Source organism: Eptatretus burgeri, chromosome 16 (genome assembly GCF_056783735.1).
Source record: "Eptatretus burgeri isolate ZD-2024b chromosome 16, Ebu_testis_v1, whole genome shotgun sequence".
In the NCBI taxonomy this organism is placed as follows: Eukaryota; Metazoa; Chordata; class Myxini; order Myxiniformes; family Myxinidae; genus Eptatretus; species Eptatretus burgeri.
Genome location: NC_140976.1, coordinates 53389203 through 53404460, shown reverse-complemented (window position 1 = coordinate 53404460; position 15258 = coordinate 53389203). Strand labels below are relative to the sequence as shown.

Sequence of the window (15258 nt, the reverse complement as noted above, 5' to 3'; positions counted from 1 at the left end):
ACTACGCTATCCCGGCCCCCCATGGGCCCTTGGCGTACTGCGGCCGACTAGCCTGGTGCCCGGGGTACCCACTCAGCGATACTCACTTTTCGCAGCCACGCTCCCAGCCCGTCAACAGGGCTCCTGCACCCCTCCAAACGGGTTTCGAGCCTACACTCCCACCAACAACAAAACGACCTCCATTTTGTAAATTTGACTAACCCCCTAACTCACTCTACACTGACCCCAGGGTCCCTTGGGCGGGAGTCACTCCTCCCCCCAATCACTCATCGCACCATGCATTCCCCATTCACTCCACACACACGGTCTCCCTTGCACTCGGCCGTTCACTCACGCATGCCATTACCCTTGCCCACGTGGCTCCCCTCACTCGCGGCCTTCCACTCACTCGTGCCATTTCCCTCACACAAACCACACCACTCACACACGCGGGGGCACTCACCCGCGGTGCCTCATCCACACACCGTGCCTCACTCACACACGCGGGGGCACTCACCCGCGGTTCCTCATCCACACACGGCGTGCTGGGAAGCACACACTCCGGCACACTCGCCACCACACCACTCACACGTGGTGCTCCATTCATTCTGGCCGTTTCACTCACACACACGGCCTCTTCCACTTGCGGTGCCCCTTTTACACATGGCGTGCTGGGAAGCACGTACTCCAGCATAATCGCCACCACCCCACTCACACACGGGGTCGCTTCCACACACGGGGACGCACTCACACCTTGCACCACACACACAGGGACAACCACACTGGGGATTTGTGTCCCCACAAGAGTCTCCGGGGCCTCTATACCCCCCAAGCTTTCCGTGCACCTGTCCACAGCACTCCTCCCCTCAACCTCGCAAAGCACGACCGAACCCACCTGGTCGTGACTCGCCTCAAGGGGGCATACTCCCTCCCCTCGTTTCTGGAGGAGGCCATCCAACTGCTCGCACCGGGTCTCTACCCAGTCCACGAGCTCACCCCCATTGTCCTCCACTACCTCCGTGTGTGTGTGTGCGTCACTTACCCCGTCTTCATCGTGTCGTCTTCCCTCTATCGTTCCCATCTCCCTTGTCTCTGCCAACTCAGTCACCTCTTCACCCTTTACCTCCCTTGTCTCAACTATTATTTCCGTCTCTTCCCTTGTTATCTCCCTCGTGCACGTCTTTGTCACCCCAATTAGTTTGTCCCTCTCGGTTACCGTCACTTTTTCTGTCACGACCCTCGCCCAACACGCCCCCCGAATTATTTTGTCACCCGCCTCCACCGCGGGCCCGACAACCGTTGCACCCCCTTCCAGCTCGTTTGCTCCCACACGTGGAGTCGCCATTTTTAGCTCCCTGGTAACGGCCTTCATGCTCGCCTGCAGGCATCGGCCCATGTTCTGCGTCTCACCCCGCAGCTTTTTCGTTTCTTCCTTCATGTTTGTTTCCATTCCGTTCATTTGCTTGTTCATGCCTTTCATTTCGTTTTTCATTTCATTTGTGTTTGTATCCATCTTTTCGTTCATGCTTTTTATTTCATCCATTTTTTTGTGTATTCGCATCCATCCTCGCTGTCATTGCCGCCAGCATGGCGCATAGCTGGGCCATGTCGGGTGCGCTTGGGTGAGCCGTTTCGGCAAGGATCGGGGGGTTTTGGTGGAGAGGGGGAGGGGAGGTGTCATACACCGCGGCCGCTGCCGCACCTATTTCGGGCTCTGGGTTCAGTTGGGCGAGTTCGTTTTCCTGTACAACCAACATTTCCTGCACGGGGATTTCGTCCTGAGCTATGGATTCTACACATTCTACATCCATTTCTAATACCCCCGGCTCCCGCTCGCCTTGAGACGCCATCTTGCTTCTCGCAAAGGGTTAATTTAGCTCGCTCGTAATTTGGAGGGAATCGGGGGTCGCTCCTCTCACCCCTGGACCGATTCCCGTGAATTTAGCTGGAGACGGGAGAGCCCGTTTTCCCGTTCTCCGATACCAGTGCCGCGAGGAGGGCGATGAGTTTGTATCGCACGACCTGACACCAGTGTTGCGGATTCGCGCCCGCCGGCGTGCGAACGGCCACGTAACTCGAATCGCGGCACGTCGCCCACCGGACGGACAATCCCGTCGTGACCCTCTCGGACTAACGCCGGGAACTAGTCACGGGTGGACCTTTCGGCCTCACCACGATCGTGCCAATCGGCCCCCGCGTGGGATAGGGTTGCTCGCCAAATTCGACCTACCTAAGTACCCACACGGAGGGTAGACCGGGCGATCGCACCTCGCCGCAGGTCGACTTCGGACACGGGCCACTTTAAGCGACCCGTTCCGTACTATCGGGATAACCGAGCGGTGTTATCGTCGGCCTCGACGGTTCGATTAATTATCGGGCTTTTTAGCCCACGACCAACCCTTTACGTGAAGTAAGATGGAGATTCAATCGAGGAAAAGACGAAGCGAAGCGGGAAAACAGTTCAACATAAAGCACATTTATTTCACGATTAACGGAAAGCACACATATACAATTACACCAAAAGCAAATGTAAAAGAAGAAGAAACACAATATTACACAAAGAGCAAATATAAAAGAGAAACACAATGCAGATCTATAACCGACTACGCGAGCACACGGCAACACTTATGCAGTTTTACTTCACAGACGGCGCCGACAACACATATACCCAAAGCAAAAGAAAAGGACCACCCTCAAGGATGAGGCGGGCCTGGGGCCGAGACCGCGTCGGGCCTACCCGACTGGTGATGAGCCGCGAAATGGCGCTGGCGCCCCGACTCCGCGGGCCTCGCTGGGACTGCCTGGTATGGGGTGGGGACGGGGCCCCCTTCTCGCACTATCTCAGCGCGGGGGGAAACAGGAGGGGGTTGTTGATGCTCGGGGGATGGATTATATCTCCCTGTCTCGGGTCCCGCGACGAGCGTCTCCACCACGATCTCGGTCGCTCCGCCGGCCTCTCCCTCCGCAGCTCCCCGACTCCGACACGAGCACCCCCTCGACCGCCTTCGCCGCCGCCACCTCTCCACAGCTCCGTCTTCTTCACTCTGACTACTACCACTTCTTCCCAGCTCCACCGACAACTCTTCACTCTCTCCCCTCCGAACTCTTACTTCTCCCCTCCGAACTGCTCTGTTTGGCGAGCGCGGCCCCTTATATGCCCCGTGGCTTCGCTCCTTCACCTTCGACCCTTTACCTCCGACCCTTCACCTCTAACTGGCTCCCCATTGGACCGAGGAAAAGTGGGCGTGAATGCTTTTTGATCCATGAATTTGCATATAGCGACCACACTCCAACGTACCTGGAGGCGGGGCCAAATCGCCCCAGCTCGCCGATAGGACGGAACAGAAGTGGGCGTGAGTCGTTTTTGATCCGTTTCCTTCGGAAAGGCCGTGCCTCTGCACCCGCTGCTTGGTGCGCGCCCTGCACGAGTCCAGTATCGGTGCCCACAAGTGGCGTGTGAATAGTGGTGATGCGATGGTTGCGAGGGCGAGTTGTGACGGTAAAGGTCGTGGCTGTTGTTGTGAAGCGGCGTTACGGTTGGTGGTTGTTGTGTCATGGCTGTTGAGACGTGGTTGGTGGTGGTAGTAATGGCGGCTGGTCCAAAATAAAGATAGTAAAAGAAAAACGGCTATCCTGAAGGGTCGCAGCCCGAGTGAATGACATTTATTCCCTCTAAACAACGGGTTTGGGCCTAACTACACATATACTTACAGAGATATCTCACCTGAGGGACCTGAATGGTGGTTTGTGAATTTCGTCAACCACAACAATATATATATATATATATATATATATATATATATATATATATATATATATATATATATATATATATATATATATATATATATATATATATATATATATATATATATATATATGTTGAATGAGGCTCACTTGGCTGTGCCGAGATGGGTTTGAGGGTAGAGGAGCAGCAGCTGAAATACGAATCCTGTCCAGGTTCCTCCTGATGACTTCATCTTTGATTTTTGCCTGTTTGGGTTCCTTCTGATTACTCCAATGCAAGACTGTACCTAGTTTGTTTTCCATTTGATTTGAATTGAATTTTTTTTTAATCCCATTCTAAATTCAGTTGAATAGTATTAAAAAACGTCATGGGTCATGGTCAGGTGTCCAATTAAAGCGAGGTTGCATCAAAGCGGGACGTCTTGGTACCCGGTCATCACTGGAAGCAGTTTTAAAGTGGCAGTTCAAATTATGTCTCTTATTAATTGCATAACACACCAGTACACTAATACCACACAAAATACACCACACAAAACTACACAAACACCACACTAAACAAGTCCTGGCAAGGGTCTGCAATCTCTGATTGTTTTTTTTCTTTTTTTATTTGGAAGGATTAGGAAAACTGATGATCAAAAGCATGCATGTTTTGATGCAGTTTGCAATGTTGAGATGAGGTGTTTAACCACTTTGTCTCATTTGCCGTAAATATGTAAGCAATCATTCATTTTTGGGTTGAACAGAGAGACTGATTGCATCATACAGTAGGACGGTCAGGGCTGCAACACTCAAGTGACACCCATTCTCATCTTGGCTGAGGTTGCCGTCCCTAAATGTTGCTGGCAAGCTGTCTGCTTTCACCCAGCTGCCTTTCTAGGTCTGAGCACTTGCATCAATTTCATGGCAATGGACCCTGAATGAGAGTCTGCTGTGATGGAGAGGGTGGTGTACATCTGCTGGTGGGGTGTAAACAAAACAAAGGTGGGGTGTAATGGAGAGTAGGGAAATTCAATGGGATAGGTAAGTGCGTTTTGAAGACACCTCGAATATAGAGTCAAACAGATAGGAAAGTAGAGGTTGAAAATTGGCTTGCAAGAGTTGATCGAATTAGGTTGTTCTTTTTCAGTGAAACAACCTGCAAGGCTCATACAAGAAACTGTGTTTGGCAACATTGTCACCTTACCTTTCTGCCAATTGCTTTGTTGCAGAGGAAGAGCTGAATGGCAGGAACTCTGATGTTCTGGATGAGGAAGCTGACAGCGAGGATGATCCCGAGAACAGGTACAACATCTTTCATAACAACCCAACCCCTTTTTGAAATTTTGCCTTAAATACCCATTTCCTTCCGTTCTTTCAAAGGTCACCCAAGTTGATCCTTTGGCATAACCTTGTGTTGTGTGAAGGTGTGTGTTGGATGTAAGGCTGTTCTCCTTACTTGCTGATCTGTCAAGAATGTGGCTTTTGTTCATGCAATGGCGGTGTGCTGCAGAATCATGTTTTAGTGTTGTCGGTTCTTTACTTAAATGTTGCCAGTGGCTTTTAAACAAAATTTTACTCCCCTCCTTAGGTTGTATATGTATTTCCTGGCTCGTGCTCGCCAATCGCCAAGAGCATACAGAAATTGCCTCTGGAGCAGAGAAATACAGCCAGGGCCAGCAATCTGGCAAAACAAAATTTCCGCAGTTGAGTAACCGCCGCAGGCACTTGTAAGAGCTGAAAAATTGTCGCTCAACTTCAGCAACTTCCAATATGTGCGTTCCTTATGGCGATCTGAGCTTTATGCAGTGGTACCATGTGCACAGTCCGCATTGTGTTGAGAAAGGAGCGAGAAGTTGGAATTTGAGTGGAATATCGTAACGAAAGTACACTGTGGAGTTATCCTCTTGATGTCATCCAGAAGAAAGCGAATTTTGATCCTAAATATGATTCGCGATGAGTTTTCAAAGCCGAATCCTTTATGATACACAAATGGCTGGACTTTGATGGGGAGCTGGATGTGTTAATTTGCCGGGATTGTATGCAGCAGAAGGAACTCTGTTGTTTTTTTTGTTTGTTTGTTTTGCTTTGGGTTTTTTCTGAAAAGGAGGGGCAAATCTGCAAGTGTAAAATATCAGTGATCTTCCCATGATTCTGTATTCATCTCTGGCAGGAGTTGTTAATCACCGTCTTGTTTCATGATACACACTGTCGGCCCACTGTAAATTATATTTTCCCGTTTTATTTTATGTATTTATTAATTTTAATAATTCCTTTTCCGTCTATATGCTGCTCTACAACATTGGTTTGGCTGAAGGTGTTCCAATTTGGCTGAAATTATTTTGTCCCCTGTGCTTTGGCTCGTGAAAGCAAATCCTCGAGGTCATGTCCTACATTTTCTGTGCATTTCATAATGAATATCTTGTATTGCCATTCCCTTGACAATTTTGTGTTTAAACACCTTTGCCACATGCAGTTCACGAATAACATCTTGTGGTACATTGCCAACATAGTTTATCTTCCTAATATTCATCTTGTTTGTAAACGTAAGCAGCTTTAAAAAAAAAAAAATTGTGTTTTTTTGCGACATCCTTTAAATACGTTTTTATTCCAAGTTGTGCAAGTTTTATTTATTTGTTATTCCGATTAATGAAGCAATTTGAGAATGGTATCTTCCCTGTGGACGAATTACCCACCCGGTGCGACATTGAGGGGCAATCCCCAGCTGTGTTAATTTTGCCAGCCAAGGGGTTAAAAGGATTGTGCCCGAAAAAGAGCGGGGCTCGGGAGTCGCCAAAACAGATGGATGTTCTCATCCGTCAACAGTGTGCTCCCAAGCAGGCAAACGCTCACTTGGAAATGAATTTGCTTTACCTCAACTCCTTTTGAATGCACCTGCGCTAAGAGTGTAATCTCACTCGGCAAGCATGTCTTTAAGTTTATTGGTTTTTGTTCTTTATGCTTTATGTCTTTTCTTTTTCCAAACAAGAGGTACTCACTGGTGTGGCATCTTCCGTGATGTATTTTGGGGACGATTAAAATTTGCCATCTATTGCCCCCAATTGCATTCACATTTGGCCGCGGCTCTGCCTGCAACTCGAGGAATTCTTAATCTTTGAGCTTCGCTTAATGCAATGTAGTCTTCTTTTGCAATAAGCGATAGTAGTTGATGCAGGGAAGGTCATGCTGTCAGGCAGAGGTCGCTTCTGAGAGGTTTTTGATGAACGTGTGCCACAAAGGCAGTTTTAGCTGCAGGTGTTACTGCCGGGCGTAATAACTTGGCCAGCCAATTGCCCTGCAATGCCACAGGGCCCTCTGAGACCGAGTACCGTAGTTCTGTTTTGAGTAGGTGTGCTGGTTGTATAATCCTGCTGCAGTAAGTATGGCAAATGTACACTTTCCATCGACTATCTTGATCATTGGTCCTCAGGCGACAATCCTTGTGCTACTAATCATGTCCTGAAACGCTTCACACCAGCACCCTGTTGTTCCTGGCAGTTCTTGTCTCCACCCCGAGTAGCATTGCCCAACACTACGTTTTCACGCACATTTCACTCCTGCTTATATTCCATCGCTTGGCATTAAAAAGTGCGTTTGTGGACACCCCGTCGTGGGTAGAGACAACAGACAGATGCAGTGACAGGCACTTCATGACTTGGCTTTGTACCCCCCTCCCCCTCTCTCCACCCTTCGTTTTTTCCCATCGTTGGGGGTAATAAAACTTATTTTTCCACCTGGCCTCGTCACCCCCGCCTTCGCAGTAGTCCTGTTAAGAGGGGTTTCCTTGTTTCAGGACTTGGTGAATGGCACCAGCCAATCTTCTTCTTCCTTGTCTTTGTCATCTTTGTCTTCTTCCTCTTTATATTCCCCTTTCTTTTCTTCTGTTCTGCCATTTCTAGTCTTTGTTATTCTGCATCTTTCTTGTCCAGGACTCCCTGTGGGATCTCATGAGTTCTGTCTCTCTGAAGGGTACTGGAAATAAACATGTTGCAGGTCATGGCCGCAGCTTGTATTGGATCCCGAACTCTTTGGTCATGTATTGAGAGGTTGATCGATCAATAGGTGTAAAAATGTCAAAGTGATTGTACTGCCATGGAAATGCCTGGGGGTGGTTGTGCAGGCATTTTTGGTTGCATTCCCAAGGCCATCAGAGTGGCATTGTTGTGAGAAATGTGGTCACATGAGTTTGTGGGACCCTATTGAGTCTCTTTAACTGGCTTGTGAATTTGTTTCTGTAACTTTGACTGTCTTCTTGTTCTTGTTTTTGTTCTTCTGGTTCTTGTTCTTCTTCTTGTTCTTCTTCTTGTTCTTCTTCTTGTTCTTCTTCTTCTTCTTGTTGTTGTTTCTTCTTCTTCTTGTTCTTATACAATCTAAAAACAAGTGGTGCCAGGCACAACAAATCCCACCCATTTAAGGCATAAAGTTATTTTGGGGATCAAATTTTAATTTGATATATCCTTAACCTGAATGTTGATTATAAGGAATAGAATAAGGAATATTTTAGTCTTAGTTTGAAGTCAATTAAACCATTTTTGATGAAGTTATGAGCGAAAAAGATTTTGACCTTTTCATGACCTGACCTTGACCTTTGACCTAATTGGACCCAAAAGTTAATGGGGTCGTCCAAGGTTCATTACCCACCTGTGGATACAATTTGACAGTGTTTGAGCCACCGTTTTCCCGTAAAGTTGTATTTTCATAACCATGTTTTAGTTTTAATGGAAATTTGTAATTTTGACCGATGGCCATGACTCCCAAAACTTTGGACCCGACCGATCTTCACAAATATGCATTTTTATCCCGCGCCGCGTGGCGGAAGGGGGATATTGTTGTCACCCGGGTCGTCCGTCCGTTCTTTCCGGCCGTCTGGCTGGCTGGGCGTCAACATTTATAGCTGTGAGTGCGATAACTCATAAACTGTTCGCCATATCGATTTGAAATTTGGGTCACACATGTACCACCTGAAAAGGAAGAACCCTAATGATTTTGGGCGTGGCCGGATCCAAGATGGCCGACTGGGGCGACCATCTTGAAAAAAATGTTTTTTGTAATAAATGGAAAACCGCTTATCTGATTTCAATTATTTTTGGTTACTACGTTCCTCACCCCTGGGGAACCTTTCTGAGATGACCAAATGGAGTCTTGTTTCCATTTCACCTCCTTCATTATCTGGAATATGTATGACCTTTTTCATTCAATGGTGGGGGATTCCCCATCTCTGATGGTATATTTCACTATAGGAATGGGTAGGATTATAAGTGACAAATAGAATAAGGTTCACTATAAGCTTAGTTTGAAGTAAATCAGATCATTTTTGACGAAGTTATGAGCGGAAAACGATTTTGATCTTTTTGTGACCTTGACCTTTGATCCAATTGAACCCAAACATTAATGGGGTCATCCAAGGTTCATTGCCCACCTGTGGATTAAATTTGATAGTGTTTGCTAAAGCCATTTTGCTGTAAAGTTGCTAATAGACAGACAAACAAACCGGACGATTACAATATCCCGCTCCCTCCCTCTGGGGGGCTGGATAATAACAGTTCTCTCCCTGCACATGCCAATCCACCAGCCCATGCACAGAGATGCTCCAATCCTTTTAATATTTGTTTCTCCAATGTCAGGGGCTTTCACTCCAACTTTTATTCTGTGCAATCTTTTGTTCAGCTTAACTCACCTGACCTGCTCGCTCGATCTGAGTGTCGGTTGGACAGTGGCATCTCCTCCGTTTCTTTCAAGTCACCTGGTTACATTTTTCACCATCTTGATCACCCTTTTGATCACCCTCCTTTCTCATGGTCTTGGTATTTATGTTAAGGACCTTTCGCTCATGAAAATTATCTTGTAAATGGCTCTCACGAGTTCATATGTTTCCATCTTGCTCTCCTGCATTCAACAACATGTACAGTATATCTTCTTTCTGTATCGCTCGCCTTCCTTTCCCTCGTTCAGTGCTCAATGCGATTTCAGACACCATTGACAGGACTATTTTACTCCATCCTTCTGCACACATTATGGCATTTGGTGACTTCAACATTCACCACAAGGAATGGCTGGTGCACTCTCATAATACTGATGCTCCTGTTTTCGATAACTATAATTTCTCAGTCTCTCAAAATCTCACCCAAGTTGTTTCCTCTCCCACTCGTATTCCTGACCATCCTTCTGATGGAAGATACTGTCATGGCTAAAAATAATGGCACCCTTGCACCTTTTTCAAATAATGCACCATTTATTCCAGAAAATTGTTGAAATATTTTTTTTTTTCATATTCACATACGTATTACTTTGGTTTGCAGTGGAACAAAACAAAAAAAGCTGAAAAAAATTACTAAATCTTCGCTTATTCAACACAGAAATCCTAAAATTGCCTGGACAATATTATTGGCACCTTTTCGAAGTTGTCAGAAATAATTAGATTTCAAGCAGGTGATTCTCCGTTCTTTTGGATTTGAACTCACCTGTGGCGAGTTACAGGTGCCTGCAATATATATATATATATATATATATATATATATATATATATATATATATATATATATATATATATATATATATATATATATATATATATATATATATATATATATATATATATATATATATATATATATAAAAATCACCCATTCACCCAGTTTGAATGGAGAAAAGGAGTCATTCTGCTGTTTTGTGTCACAGTGTGTACCGCAATGAACATTGAGAAAAGAAAGAAAACCAGAGAATTGTCTGGGGAGGTCCGTCACAAGATTATAGCCAAGCATGGACAATCTCAAGGCTACAAGTCCATCTCCAGAGACATTGATGTTCCTGTGTCCACCGTAAGCAATGTTATCAGGAAGTTTAAGGCTCATGGCACTGTAGCCAACCTCTGGATGTGGCCGCAAGAGAAAACTTGATTGAAGATTGCAGCGAAGGATTGTTCAAATGGTGGAGAAAACACCTCGATCAACTGCCAAACAGATTCAAGCTGACCTTCATACACAAGGTACGACAGTTTCAACTCGCACCATCCGTCACAAACTCAATGAAAGGGGGTTCTATGGTAGGAGATCCAGGAGGACCCCACTGCTGAGAGAGAGACCGACAGAGACAGACAGACAGACATATAAGAAACCCTGACTGGAGTTCGCCAAAACACACCTGAACAAGCCAAAATCCTTCTGGGAAAATGTCCTTTGTGCAGATGAGACCAAATTCGAGCTTTTTGGTAAAGCACATCATCTCTATGTTTCCAGAAAACAAAATGAAGCCTTCAAAGAAGAGAACTCCTTCTCTACAGTCAAACATGGAGGTGGTTCAGTGATGTTTTGGGGTTGCTGTGCTGCTCTGACACTGGGTGCCTTGAGTGTGTGCATGGCATCAATTAATTACAAGATTACCAAGGTATTTTGGAGTGCAATGTTCAACTCGGTGTCAGAAAGCTGGGTCTCCGTTGAAGCTCATGGGTCTTGCAGCAGATGAACTTGCAGGAAAATGTTGAAGTGAGGGCATGACTGGCTGGTAACCTTCAATGCAAAGAAAACTAAATTGTCGTCCATGTCTCGCTCCAGAAACAGGTCTTTCCCTTCTGTGCACATGAGGTCTTCAATTTAACAGAATCATCTGAGCTTCGGATTCTTGGTCTGGCCATCGCCTCTAACCTCCGTTGGGATAAGTACATTTCTGGTATTGCTGAGAGTGCTTCCAAGCGAGTTGGTTATCTTTATTGAGCGCAGAGGTATTTACCTCCTGATGCTGTTTTGTACTTGTATAAAGACAATCATACGTCCCCTCATGGAGTACTGTTGTCACATTTGGACTGGAGCACCAGCCTGCCACTTATCTTGACTTGATGGGCTCCAGAAATGCATAGTTCACCTGGTTGGTGCGGAGATGGGTTCAACTCTTCAACCTCTCACTCACCGTAGATCAGTTGCCACTCTTCGTTTGTTCGACAGATATTTTCATGGCAAATGTTCTGCTGGACTTTGTTTGGATGGCAAATGTTCTGTACGAGTGTTTGGACGCAAGACTCGGTTTGCCATCTCTGCACACTCGTGTACTATAGCTGATCCAAAGTGCAGAACGAAAGGCTATGCAGATAGTTTTATCCCTCGTGCTGTGTCACTTTGGAATGCACTACCTGTAACGTGCTTTCCATTACCCTGCAATCTACCCAGGTAGAAGAGGAATGTCAATTCCTACTTCTTGCATATTTGAGGTTACGTTGCATTTCACCTGAATTCTACTTCTTCCTTTGTTTTGGATGTTTTCTTATTATTGTTCTCTTTTATTTTGTTTTGGTTTGTCCTTATCCTTATCTTTATCTTTATCTAACCTACCTTTAGCCCCTTACCGACAGTATAGTGGCTCGATGCCTTATTTGGGGCAATTCCCATGAAAAAATAACAAACTCTAATGGCCTTCTGAGACCGTACTCAGTTCAACTAAAATAAGGGAATGTCTTTGCATCAGTATGTCCACAACAATATGTACTGTCCACAACAGTGATGTCGAAACGGCTTGTCTGACCTCCGTCAAATTTTGCATTTTGCTTGTTGTACCCAGGGTCGTCATGGGCATTAAATACATCTCCCCCCTCCCCTCCGCAATGGTGGGGAGATGACTCGTGATTTCCCCGGTACACGTGGACAAAGTGCAAGTGGTTTAACCACTGACCCCCTGCTGGACGAAGGAGGTATTGCGAGTGGGCAACTCTGCCTATTTTAATGGAGAGCAGTAATGACCGTTATCAAATTGCCATTTCTACACACACCATTCATGTTTAGTCCTTTGATTTTAGCAGGTCCACGACACATGTACCATTATTTCCATGCACACACAAATGGTTGGAGGAATGCGTATGCAAATCGTAGCTTGCGTGTAATCCCATTTACAAGAAATGACACTGCACGTCATCCTCATGTCACGACAGCATACGCGGATAGGAATGGCATCCACATACCTCCACATGACTTCACAAACACTCCCGGAGGGAGCGGGTATTGACGATTCCCGTCAAAGCAAATGCAATGAGGGCAAAAAACGATTCCTTTCTGGATTAGATTTGCTGATATATTATTTAATTATGCACACACATTATGTGAGAGCGATTGCATCAATTGCACAAAACTCGAGGGCAATGTTGAGCCATGTCCCAATTTCACGACCATGTATCGAGTTCACAAGTCCCTCCTATCTTTTCAGACTGTCTGTTGGAAATCGTTGTTTGTGATGTCAGATTGCAATGTCGGTTCACCAGCTTCTCTTACCGACGGTTAGACGGTAATCCTAATTCCTTGAGAGCATCCACTTGCTTCAACTGTTGCTGTTGTTGCTGTCTATTTTTACGGCTGCCCCCCTCCTCCACCCAGAAGCCATGCTCACAAATGCACCTCAAAAATTTTTTTTTTAACGCAACGAACAGATTGAGTTTCGATCGCCAACCGTTAAAATCATCATGAAACACCATGAAAGTCAGAATCTGTGTGAGGTCAAGGGTGAATCCGCTGAAGCCTGCGTGCAGTGTACTGTCCACAACAATGATGTCGATGCAATGCAAGCGCTTTTTGTAAAAATTGATCTCCGTCGTGTGAATTCACGGGCCGTCGAACCCTCTCCATGCCTCTCCAGACGATGTCGCCTCTTCTGTCTATTCCCACCCCTCCCTTGCAATCTTGCACCATTAAAGGCCAGAGCTGACTAATCAGGAAAGGACAATGTCTTTGCTGTATTATTCGCGTGATCTTCCATGTCTGCTGTCACTGCCAGTATTCATTTTGACCTTTGTGCAAGTTTAACGGTCGACAGCCCCGTACGTCCACATCTTATACCGAATGTGTTTGCGTTGCACAAGCAGCTTGCCACTTGCAAGTGTGGATTGAGTTTTACTTCATATTGTGCCATTTTAATTGTCAGCTGTGCATTTTTTTTTTTAAATGGTCAGGTAATGGGATTGGCCTCAAGATCGACTGTCCACCGATAAATTGTTAATTTTTAATTCCCTCTTTCCTCTTTTGCAACTTGTGCAGACTGAAACCCAATACGCATCTCCATTTAGTTGTGAGGAGTGGTGGTGGCGGCGGATAGTGGTGTGAGGGTAGAGCGAATGGAGAAAATGAAAGGGGGAGGAAAATAGGATCAATATTTATTAATTCATTCCATTCATTCATAAGAGGAGATGGGATGAATGGGAAAAGAGGAATGCAAATGTGGGATGTGGGTGGGTGGAGGAAGAGGCAGGGGAGGCATGTTTTGTGATGTGAAATTTCAACCATTTTATAGACATTCTGAGCCGATGTACCATCCTCTGTTGCAGAGCGTTTCCAAAGCAGTTTCTTGGCAAGAGTCATACTGGACGGTTTGCCATCCCCCTCCCAGCAATAGTTGGGGCAGGAATTTGGAGTTTGTTCACGGTGCCGCCGATAGTTCGCATACTCTTTGTGGAGGACGCTGTGGGATCCTTAACGTCCACTGATTAATTCTGGCAGACGGGACGCCAATTTTGACGTCCATCCGAGGGACGGCACACACATTGATGAATCGCCCTGCATGTGAAACACCGTGATGACAGTTTATAGCTGATTTGAGATTCAAATCCAGGCGAGACAGTTTAAAGGTGACTGTGAATACCTCAAGGCCCCCCTTACATTACGTGTACCTAATTGTAAGTCATTTTTACAATTTGTTTGAGATTTGGGGAAATCATTGCTTCCAATGTGGGGGGGTGGGGGGGTGTTCATTTTTCCAAGATTGTAATCATTTAACTTTTTTTTGCCATCAGGATACAAATATCCAAGCTGTTTTCTTCTTGTCTTTTTGGATTGTCACGTATAACGTCATAAATTAATGGATAACAAATGGCCATCAAAGCTTTTTTATTTATTTGTAGGGTGGGGGCAGGAGGGGAGTTAACATTTGGACAGACGAAAGTTTTGTGTATATCGTTTGGTGAACCATCCATGTTTTCCACTTTTGAATTGGTGGTTTGCTTTCTTTTATTCAGCGTTAACGCGTGCGTGCGTGCTCTGTTTGTTAGCTTGCCAAAGCAAGATATGTTACTCGATAGGTTTGCTTGTTTTTTTGTTTATATATTTATATATTTGTCTGTTACAATTGATTTTCAACTTTCAACTTGCTCTCTAAGTCACAGTTCTAAAGCACTGGCTCTCAAACTTGACATGTATACTCGTGAGTGCAATAGCTTTCGACGCCCAAAATTTCGAAGGTCAAGGTCACCAGAAGGTCAAACATCAAAATCAACGAAACCCTTTGCTTTTGAGTAAATTTTATCGGATCATCTCCAAACTTGGTGGATATATAGCATATCGATAGGCACTCAGCTGATTAATTTTTGGTGGCGATCGGCCTTGACCTTCATGGTTAGCGCCTTAGGTCGAAGTTGACCTTCATGAAGGTCATTTTAAAATATTTGACTAACAATATCGAGTAGTACCTCAAATTGAAGCCCCAGAAGAGTGTTTCTCAGATATATATAAAAATTTCATCGTTATGACGTCATTTGATGACGTCATGACGAAAAAACTGATTTTTCATAAAAAATGAAACTCTCAAATC

At 45.3% G+C, this 15258-nt stretch overlaps 1 protein-coding gene across 1 annotated transcript in view; it reads left to right on the top strand.

The window, feature by feature from the left end:
• The window catches only part of ATRX (ATRX chromatin remodeler), a 536186-nt gene that overhangs the window by 327813 nt on the left and 193115 nt on the right, over window positions 1–15258 (top strand). Inside the window, exon 10 of the mRNA XM_085859788.1 lies at window positions 4935–5007. Within this exon, the coding sequence (XP_085715914.1) occupies window positions 4935–5007 (73 nt within the window). The remainder of the gene's footprint in view (window positions 1–4934; window positions 5008–15258) is intronic.